Source organism: Microtus pennsylvanicus, chromosome Y (assembly GCF_037038515.1).
Source record: "Microtus pennsylvanicus isolate mMicPen1 chromosome Y, mMicPen1.hap1, whole genome shotgun sequence".
NCBI lineage: Eukaryota > Metazoa > Chordata > Mammalia > Rodentia > Cricetidae > Microtus > Microtus pennsylvanicus.
In genome coordinates this window covers 95,441-105,994 of record NC_134602.1, presented here as the reverse complement: position 1 = coordinate 105,994, position 10,554 = coordinate 95,441, and the positions used below count along the sequence as shown (strand labels likewise).

Here is a 10,554-nt window from a genome sequence, read left to right as displayed (position 1 = left end):
GTTAAGTGTCCCCCCCCCCGCAGGCTGCTGGGAGCTGAATCCTCCCTCCTGATTGGGTGCTTGGTGCTCAGTCCTCCCTGGCACTGGGTAGCTGAGTCTTCACAGGGTGCTGGGAGCTCAGTCCCCCAAGGTGCTTGAAGCTCACACCCCCCAGTTGGGTGCTCAAAACTGAGTCCACTTGGGTGCTGGGAACTGAGTCTATGCTTTGGGCTGGAAGCTGAGTCCCTTTGGGTGCTGGGAGCTCAGTCCCCCCAAGGTGCTGAGAGCTGAGTCCCCCGGGATCTAATAACTCAGTCCCCCTGGGTGCTGGGAGCTGAGTCTTCCTGGTGCTGGGAGCTGAGTTGCCAAGGGTCTAATAACTCAGTCCCTATGGGTGCTGGGAGCTCAGTACCCCTGGGTGTGTGGAGCTTATTCGCCCTTATGCTGAAAGCTGAGTGCCCCCGGGTGCTGGGAGCTGAGTCCTTCTGGGTGCCGAGAGCTGAGTCCCTCGGGTTCTAATAACTCAGTCCACTTGGGTGCTGGGAGCTGAGTCCCTCCAGGTGCTTGGAGCTGAGTCCCCCTGGGTGCTGGGAGGTTCCTCTGGGTGCTCGAATCTGAGTCCCCATGGGTGCTTGCAGCTCAGTCTCCCTCTTGGTTGTTGGGAGCTGAGTCAACCCGGGTGCAGGAAGCTCAGTTCTCCCTGGGTGCTGGTAGCTCAGTCCTCCCTGGTGTTGGGAGCTGAGTGTTCACTGGGTGCTGGGAGCTCAGTCTCCCCGTTTTGTGCTGGGAACAGAGTCCCCCTGGTGCTAGGAGCTCAGTCCACCCGGGTGCTGGGAGCTGAATCACCGCTGGGTGCTGGGAGCCGAGTCTTTCCTGGGGTGCTGGTACTTAAGTCGCCCTCCACCCGGTTGGGTGCTGGGAGCTCAGTCCCTCTGGGAGCTCAGTCCCCCTGGGTGCTGGGAGCTGAGTTGCCAAGGGTCTAATAACTCAGTCCCTTTGGGTGCTGGGTGCTCAGTCCCCCTGGGTGTGTGGAGCTGAGTTCTCCTGGTGCTGAGAGCTGAGTCCCCCCATTGGGTGCTGGGAGCTCAGTTCCTTGGGTTCTAATAACTCAGTCCTTCTGGGTGCTGGGAGCTGAGTCCCTCGGGTCCTAATATCTCGGTCCACTTGGGTGCTGGGAGCTCAGTCTCCCCCTGGGTGCTGGGAGCTGAGTTCACCCAGGTGCTGCGAGTTGAGTCACTCTGGGTATTGGAAGCTCAGTTCTCCCTGGGTGCTGGGAGCTCACTCCTCCCTGGTGCTGGGAGCTGAGTCCCCCCCTAGGTGTGGGTAGCTGAGTCTTCACTGGGTGCTGGGAGCTGAGTCCCCCTGGTACTAAGAGCTCAGTCCACCCGGGTGCTAGGAGCTCAGTTCACCCAGGTGCTGGGAGTTAAGTGTCCCCCGCGCCATCGGCTGCTGGGAGCTGAATTCCCCCTCCCGATTGGGTGCTTGGGGCTCAGTCCTCCCTGGTGCTGGGAGCTGAGTCTCCCCATTTTGTGCTGGGAGCTGAGTCCCTCGGGTTCTAATAACTCAGTCCACTTGGGTGCTGGGAGGTTCCTCTGGGTGCTCGAATCTGAGTCCCCATGGGTGCTTGCAGCTCAGTCTCCCTCTTGGTTGCTGGGAGCTGAGTCAACCCGGATGCAGGAAGCTGAGTTCTCCCTGGGTGCTGGGAGCTGAGTCCACCCAGGTGCTGCGAGTTGAGTCAATCTGGGTATTGGAAGCTCAGTTCTCCCTGGGTGCTGGGAGCTGAGTCCCCCTGTTGCTAGGAGCTCAGTCCACCCGGGTGCTGGGAGTTGAGTCCCCCCCAGGTGCGGGTAGCTGAGTCTTCACTGGGTGCTGGGAGCTGAGTCTTTCCCGGGGTGCTAGTACTTAAGTCGCCCTCCACCCGGTTGGGTGCTGGGAGCTCAGTCCCTCTGGGTGCTCAGTGCTCAGTCCTCCCTGGTGCTGGGAGCTGAGTCCTCCCCGCGGCTCCGGGCGCGCGGGCGGGGCGGGGTCACGTGGCCGCGGACCCCACGGTCACGCGGGGAGGGGCGGGGCGGCCCGCGGGTACAAAGCAGCGGGGCTTCCCGGGCCGGGGGCGCAGGGGCTGCGAGAGGGGAATCCCCGGATGCGGGGCGAGCGCGCGCGCAGGTGAGCGTGGGGGTCGCGGGGTCGCGGGGGTCGCGGGGTTCCCAGCGTGCACCGCGCCGCGCCTCAGTTTCTCCTCTTCTTCCCCCCGGTCCCCGCGGCGGCGGTCTGCGGCAGGGGGATGACCGCGAGTGCGGGTCGGGCCCGGGTCTCGGTTTCCCGTGAGCCTCCGCGGCCGGGAATCCCCCTCCCCTCCCCGCTCGGCCCCGGATCGGGGGTTTCCGCGCGCGCGGGGCCGCCCGGGGCTGAGCGCAGGGGCGCGGCGGTGGCGGGAAAATCGGGAGGCGGAAAAAAAAAAACAAAAAACCCAAATTCTTAAAAAAAAAAAAATAAAAATTCGCGAATTTTCAATGAATTTATTTCGGATTTTTCTGTTTTTTTTTCCGGATTTTTCTGTTTTTTTTTTTTTTTCCTTTCCCGCGGAATTCCCGGCCGCTGACGTCACGGCGCCGCAGCGGCGGCGGCGGCGGCTGAGGAGGAGGCGAGAGAGAGAGAAAAAAAAAAAACTTTAAAAGTTCGGGGGGAGAAAAAAAAAATTAAAAATGATTTTTTTAGCCAACAACAGGCGTGAGAAACTTTTAAAAAAAAACGGGAAATTTTTGAAAAAGGATTTTTTTTTGTTTTTTGGAAAAAATCCGGATAATTCCGGGAAAAATCTGGATAATTTCATAAAAAAATCCGAATAATGTCGGGAAGAAAAAAAAAATCCGGATATTTCCGGGAGAAAAACAAAAAAAAACCGGGACGAATTTTTCCGCCTTCGCTCAGCATAAAAAAAAAAAACAAAACCAAAAAACCCGCGGCGTCAGCGGAAAACGCGGCCCTGGAATTTAAATTAAAAAAACCTGCGCGGGGGCGAAGGGGGCGGGGGCGGCGCCGCGGGGGCCGACGGGAAAATCGGGAAAAAACGACCCAAAATTGGGAAAATCTCCCCAAAATTTAAAGAAAAAAAAAAAAGACGGAAAAAACTGCGCTGAGGAGAAAAAAAAAAAAAAAGAAAAAAAAGTGGGCGGGGCGAGAGCGGCGGTGACGTCACCGCTGGGCGGAGCCGGGAGGCTGTCAATCACTGGGAACGCGATGACGTCATCGTTAGCTGTCAATCACCAGGCCCCGGTGACGTCGACCCAGGGAGTTGATTGACGGGCGTCCCGGCCCCGCCCCTTTCTCCCAGGATGCCTTGCGGGCGCAGCCTCCCCGCCCGGCTCCTCCTCCTGCTGCTGCTGCTGCTCCCGGAGGCGGAAGTCGCGGGACAGGAAGTCCCGGGACAGGAAGTGGCTGAACAGGAAGTCCCGCCCTGCCCCGCCCGCTGCGCCTGCTACGCCCCCGGCGAGGTCCACTGCACCTTCCGGTCGCTGACGTCATTTCCTGCCGGGGTCTGGCGCGGGGTCGAGAGGGTCAACCTGGGGTGAGTGGGCGGGGCTCCCGGGCCCACTTCCTGCCCCGAGCTGTCCATCACCCTGCACACTTCCTGTCCCGCCCCCTGAGCTGTCCATCACCACACACACTTCCTGTCCCGCCCCCCCTCCCAGGTACAACGGGATGACGTCACTTCCTGCCTCCGCCCTGGCCGGGCTCTCGCGGCTCCGCCTCCTCCTGCTGCACGGGAACGAGATCGAGGAGATCCAAGATGGCGCCCTGCGCGACCTCGGCGCCCTGCAGGTGGGTGACGTCACCGCCCCGCCCGTGATGTCATCGGCGCCGTCATGCCCCACGGAGCGAAATAGGTCACACGAGTGTGTGAAATAGGTCTCGGGTGTGTGTGAAAAAGGTCACGCTACTGTGTGAGATAGGTCACGCGGGGTGTGAAATAGGTCACGCCTGGCATAAAATAGGTCTCGGGTGTGTGTGAAAAAGGTCACGCTACTGTGTGAGATAGGTCACGAGGGGTGTGAAATAAGTCCCACGCGCGGTGTGAAATAAGTCACACGAGTGTGAAAAAGGTCACGCGTGTGTGAGATAGGTTAGCTGTCATCAGCACCATCAGTGACATCATCGCCAGTTGGTGGTGCCGTGCGCCTTAGCGGGGCCGCGACTGCTCGTGAGGTCACAGATCCCTCCCCCTCGCGATGACGTCATCCTCCCTGGCGGTCAACGATGTCAATGGGAGGAACGGGTGGATGACGTCACCAGGCCTTTATTCCCACAATGTCATACAGTTCCATGGGGGGGGCGGCCGGGAGGGCGACATCATCAACAGACAGGAAGGGGCGGGACCCAAACGCCTGCCGATCATCTCTCGGGGACGACATCATCACATTCTCAGCGATGTGACGTCATCCGCGCTCGGGGGCGGTTATGATGTCAACGCTCCCGGCTATGACATCACCGAAGGGCAGAGCAGCTCAGGTTGAGAAAACCGGAGATGACGTCATGAGTGGTGATGTCATCGATGACGGAACCGCCCCCTCCGCCATGCCTGCCGCTCCCCCTCGATGGTGATGTCATCCCCGGGCCCTGCTCTGGTGATGTCATAACTATGATGCCGATGACCTCACACAATTCCCCCTATGACGTCATCTCCCCCCCAGGTCCTGAAGCTGAGCTACAACCGCCTGCGCACGCTGACATCCGGGTCCCTGCGGGGGGCGCGGGCGCTGACGCGGCTGCACCTGGACCACAACCGCCTGACGTCGCTGGGCGCGGACGCGCTGCTGGGGCTGACGTCACTGCGGCTGCTGACACTGGAGGGCAACGCGCTGGCCTCGCTGCCGCCGGGCGGGCTGGCGACCTTCGACCTCCTCGCGGGGCGGGGCCGGGGGCGGAGCCGGGGGCGGAGCCCGCTGCGCGTGTCCACGCTGCGCCACCTGTCGCTCGCGGACAACGCGCTGACGTCACTGCCGCCCGCGCTGCTGCCCGCGGCGCCACTGCTGGAGACGCTCGCGCTGCACGGGAACCCCTGGGCCTGCGACTGCGCGAGCGCCGGCTGGGTCGGAGCCTGGACGCCGGGGGTCAGAGGTCAGGGGGCGGGGACTGCGTGGATGGGCGGGGCTTAGCGGAGGGGGGCGGAGTCACCGTCGCTGACGTCATCTCTGCTTTTTCCAGCCTCTCTGCGCTGCAGGAAGGACAAGGACGCCGCCGAGGGCGGGACTTCCTGCCCCGCGTGCGCCAGCCCCGCCCACTTCCGGGGCCGCGACCTTCGCGACCTGGGGGCCGCTGACGTCACCTGCGCCGCCCCCGTGCTGCTCTCGCCGCTGAGGAAGAACGAAACGCGCCGCGAGCCGTTAGCGGAAGTCGACGACTACGATGTCAGCGGCGGTGATGACATCATCGCGCTGGGAGGCCCGGGCGATGACGTCATCGGCGTGGACCTGGCGGACGCGCACGGGACCCGCGTGACGCTGGCGTGCGACCCCAGGGCGGCGGGGCCCCCGCAGGTCACGGTGGCCGCGAGCAAACCGGAAGCGGAAGGGGCGGGGCTCGGGTTCGAGGCGGCGGTGACGCTCGACGTGGCGTGCGCGGTGACGCAGGACGGCGCCTACGAGCGGGCGTGGCGGCTGCTGGCGTACTACGGCGAGGTCAGCGCGGCGCTGGCGGCGGCCGGAGGTGATGACGTCACCGCGCGCTACGCGCAGGACCCGGATGACGCGGACGCGCTCTACTACACCGGGCTCCGCGTCAACCTGACCACGCCCCCCGAGTGGGCGTGGCTCCGCGATCCCCGCCGGATTCGCCTACGACTCGACCGCAGGCGCACCACGGCCCGGCGCGTGCTGATGACGTACGAGGCGCGGCTCTCGCGGGCGTTGCCGGGCGACGGCGATGCGGATGATGTCACCGATGGCGACGATGACGTCGCCGCCGCCCCCTGGGTCGCCATCGCCCCGGACCCGGATGAAGGCGGCGGTGGCGGCGTCATCGCCCGGGAGGGGGAGCGGGTGCGGATCCCGTGTGACGTCACCGCGTCTACGACGGCCTCGGTCGCTTGGCGGCTTCCGGGCGGCGCCTTGGTAACCGGGACGGTGACGGCAGCGGCGCCGGATGATGACTTCCCGGGGCAAAAACGTCGCGGGTCGCGGGCCTATGACGTCGCTGCCGAAGCCGCGCCAGGCGCCTGGCAACGGCGGCGGGGACCGCGGTCGCCCCGCAGTGACGTCAAAGTGCTCCGCGACCGTTCTCTGCTGTTCATCACGGCGCCGAATGATGACGTCTCGACCCAGCGGCGTCGCGGGGCGCGGGCCTATGACGCTGTAGCCAGCGAAGCCGCGCCAGGCGCCTGGCAGCGGCGGCGGGGACCGCGGTCGCCCCGCAGTGACGTCACCGTGCAGCGCGACGGCTCCCTGGTCCTGGCCGCGGCGCGGGTCGATGACGCGGGACGCTACCTGTGCGTCGCGAGCGTCGGGGCGGCGCAGGCGCGGGCGGTGCGGCGCCTGGTGGTGACGCCGCGGTCGGGGCCGTCGCGGGCCGATGACGCGGTGACGCTGAGGGCGACGCCGGGCGCCGCGCTGCTCCTGCCCTGCGCTGTTGCCGGCGCCAACGCCGCGGCCGCCGCTGTGGCCTGGGAGCTCCCGGGCGGGCGGCTGCTGCGTCGCGGGGAGAACGCGTCATCGGGCGGCGCCGCCATCGCCGCGGTGGACGGGAACGGAAGTCTGGCGCTGACGCCGCGGGGGGGCGGGGACTCCGGGCGCTTCCGGTGCGTCGCTGTCAATCAGGCCGGCAGCGACGCCTTCGCGGTGGATATCGTGGTCGACGCGGGGGTCGCGGCGCGCGGTGATGACGTCACGGGCGGCGACGGAGCCGCGGAGGAGGAGGAGGCTTCGGGGGCGGAAGTGAGGGCCGCGGGCGCCGGAAGCAGGAAGTTGGCGGGAACCAAGCGGAAGCAGAATCGGAACTCGGCGCCCAGGCGACGGAAACCGCCACCGACGCCACCGACGCCACAGGACGTGACGTCACCGGGTCCGCCCGTGTCCCCGTCGCCAGGGCAACCGGGGACGCTGGTCGTGCCGATACCGGAAGGGAGGCGGGGCCGCCGCGTGCACGTGACCAACGCCAGGGTCCGCCCCCGGGACGGAAATGACGTCGTTGGGGAGGCCACGCCCACTCCCAGCGACCTCCCCTCCCCCGTCCCCATGGTCGCCGGGGAAACGGACGCTCTCGATCTCGTCACAGACGCGACTGATGTCATCGGCGATAATGACGTCACCGATGATGTCACCGACGCCCGCGATGATGTCATCGGCGCCAAACCCTCTGATGTCGCTGACGACGCTGAGGTCACCGGCTTTGACTGCGCCAATAATGGGTCCAATGACGTCATCGACTGCGCCGACGCCGACAACGTGACCTATGACGTCATCAACGGCACCGGCGTCGCCGCGCCCAACGCCACAGCCGCCAACGTCTCCGCCCCCAGCGCCGAGGAGGAGGAGGAGGCGGAGACGGAAGAGGAGGCGGAGTCCGTGGAGGCCCCGCCCCTTAATTTCCCGTTGCTCAATGACGTCATCCCGGCCCCACCCCCGGCCCCCGCGTTGCGGTTCCAGCCGGGCTCGAACTCGGGTTCCTCCGAGGGCGGCGACTTCCGGTTGTGGCCGGCGTCCAGCGCATCCGGGTCCTCGGAGCAGCGGCCGCGGGGCGGCGGGGGATTCCGGTTCCGGCCGGTTGGCGCCTTCCCGCCCATGCGGACCCGGAAAGGGAGGCGGAAGCGGCCGTGGGGATTCCCGCGGCCGACGACCTCTGACCCCTCCGACGCCCCCACGTCCGGGTTGTGGACTTCCCAGGCCACGCCCACCAGCGGCGATGACGTCACCGTGGCTCCACGGGGACGCGGGCGGAAGCGGGTGCGAAACCGCGGACGCCAAGCCCCGCCCCCCACGCCCGGTCCAGCGCGGCTGCAACTTCCTGTCCCTGAGGCCCCGCCCCCGGAAGTGACGCGGTCGCCGAGGAGGAAGTCGGGAAGGAGGCGCCCGACCCCGACCCCCGAGGGTCGCACCCGGGAACTCGAGGTCGTGACCCCAGAGGGCGGGCTCTCCGCCTCCTCGTCCTTCAGCCAGGCCTGGTCGGTGATGTCACTTCCTGTCACGAGCCCGACGCTTGGCGGCGTCACCGTCTCTTTAAACACCGACGTGGCCGAGACCGCGACCTATGACCTCATCGGGGGGACGGAGGATGACGTCACCGTCTTCACCGGGATCTCGACCGATGACGTCACCACCCCCATGGATGACGTCACAGACACCACGGCCTTCGATGATGTGGGCACGGACGATGACATCACGGCGCAGGTTGCAACCGATGACGTCACTGTGTTCGCTGATGACATCACCGCCCGCACGGATGACGTCACAGAGGCCACGGTCAGCGACGTCACGACGCCCGATTTCGGGACCGGTGACGTCATCCGTGCGTTCGCGACCCTCGACCCCGTGGCTGACCTCATACCCGGCACCGTCACCGACCTCCCCGAGGACACCACAGGCGATGTCGCCGGCTCCGCCCGCGATGATGTCATCCGCGACGTCGCCACGAACTCAACGGATGACGTCGTCGCCGGTCCCGGTGATGTCATCGCCCGCCCCCTCCCCGATGCCCTCTCCGCTTCCGGCTCTGCTGAGGCCCCGCCCCCTCCCCCCGCGCTTCCTGCTCTGGCCCCGCCCCCCGCGCTGGAGGCGGAGACCTCGCGGTCCGAGGAGGAGACGGCGGCGATGACATCACCCCGGCCGTCGCTGAAACAGGAAGTCGCCGTCACCATGGCGACCCTGACCCCGCCCCCTCTCCCCGCCGTCCGGGTGACGTCATCGCAGCAGCGCCCACTTCCTGTACGGCAGGAAGTGGCCGAGTTCCCGCCGCCGCCTCCCCAGGCCCCGCCCTCCTTCTGCTTCAGTCTCCCTCGCGCGGCGGGGGTCACACCAAGGTCAACCCCGCCCCTGCCGCCGGCCCCGGGGATCCCCGCGGCCCCGCCCTTCCGTCCGATGCGGATCCACGCGCACCTGGGGCCCCCGGCGCCGCCCGCGTCCCGCGGTTTCTCCCGCGTGATGTCACGTGACCCCGCCATGGCGGCCTCGATGACATCATCGGCGACGTCACCCGAGAAGAAGCCGCTGGTCCTCGTGCCCCGGGGGAGCCGCCTGCGCCTGCGCTGCGAGGCCGTGGGGTTTCCCGCGCCCCGCGTGCTGTGGCGGCTGCCGTCGTCGCGGACGCTGCTGGGCCGGGCGGCCGTGAGGTGAGCACTTCCTGGTTCCCGAGGTCACTTCCTGTGTGTTTGCTTTCCACTTCCTGGTTCACATCCGGGTTCTCTGCTTTTCACTTCCTGGTTCACATCCTGGTTCTCCATATTACTTCCTGTTTCCTTGCTTTTCTTTCACTTCCTTGTTCCCTATATCACTTCCTGGTTCTCCATGTCACTTCCTGTTTCTCTGCTTTCCACTTCCTGGTTCTCCATTTCACTTCCTGTTTCTCTTCTTTTCACTCCCTGGTTTCCTATATCACTTCCTGTTTCTTTTTTTACTTCCTCCTTCACTTCCTGGTTCTCCATGTCACTTCCTGTTTCTCTGCTTTCCACTTCCTGGTTCACTTCCTGGTTCTCCATGTCACTTCCTGTTTCTCTGCTTTCCACTTCCTGGTTCACTTCCTGGTTCGCTCACCCCCACTTCCTGTCCCCCCAGCCCCGACCCCCGCGTGTCCGTGGCGCCCGACGGCTCCCTCCTCGTGGCCCCCGTGAGCGACCGCGACGCCGGCGACTACGCCTGCCTGGCGGGCGACGCCTCCGCCGCCTTCACCGTCCACGTCCTCGCGGGCTCCGCCGGCCCCGCCCCTTCAGGCGTCGTCGCCTCCGGGTCATACCGCGTGGCCGTGCGCCCCGCCGTGACCCCCGACCCCCCGTGGCGCGTGGATTCCGGCGCGGCCGCTGCGGTCCCCGTGATCTCCGCCCGCGTCGGGAGCAGCGTCCGCGTGGCCTGCCGGGGCGCGGCCGGGACGGCGTCGCCGGTGACGTGGCAGCTCCCGGACGGCGCGCGGGTGACGTCGTCATTCACGCCTGTGATGTCATCACCCCGCGCCCGTGTGGACCCGCACGGGTGGCTCACGGTCTGGCCGCTCGCGCCCGGGGACGCTGGGATTTACCGCTGCTGGGCGCCGGGTGCGGGCGGCGTCGTCGCCACCAGGGCCGTGTACGTGCGTGTGGCCTGAGCCCGCCCCTTCCCCTCCCCCGTCGAGACTAAGACTCCGCCCACTTCCTGTTTACTTCCGGGTCGTTTCCTCTTGTGGACCCCTGGCCGGGAGGTCGCGCAATAAAACTGTGTTTTTTGGGTTTTTTTTTTTGTGCCAGGAACAAAGATGGCGGCCGTGTGGTTCGTGAGGGGATACAGGGAGGAAGGGGCGGGGCCGGGGACAGGAAGTGGAGGGGTAGAACTGAGTCAGGAAGCAAACGGGTGAATGAAGGAACAAATGAATGAACGATTTAGCGGCCGCGCCCATCATTTA

At 65.8% G+C, this 10,554-nt stretch overlaps 1 protein-coding gene across 2 annotated transcripts; it reads left to right on the top strand.

Annotated features, from left to right (window-relative positions):
* The first annotated feature begins 2,056 nt into the window (after positions 1-2,056).
* Positions 2,057-10,379, top strand: LOC142842025 (uncharacterized). 2 transcript variants are annotated; one of them, XM_075959009.1, is made up of 6 exons: positions 2,057-2,142; positions 3,311-3,544; positions 3,669-3,798; positions 4,668-5,094; positions 5,182-9,295; positions 9,738-10,379. In XM_075959009.1, the coding sequence occupies exons 1-6, from the start codon at positions 2,120-2,122 to the stop codon at positions 10,258-10,260; spliced, it is 5,451 nt and encodes a 1,816-aa protein (XP_075815124.1). In that variant the 5' UTR covers positions 2,057-2,119; the 3' UTR covers positions 10,261-10,379. The 2 variants fall into 2 exon arrangements, with proteins under 2 accessions (XP_075815124.1, XP_075815125.1); XM_075959010.1 differs by having other exon boundaries at positions 2,067-2,142; positions 3,247-3,544.
* Positions 10,380-10,554: the final 175 nt, after the last annotated feature.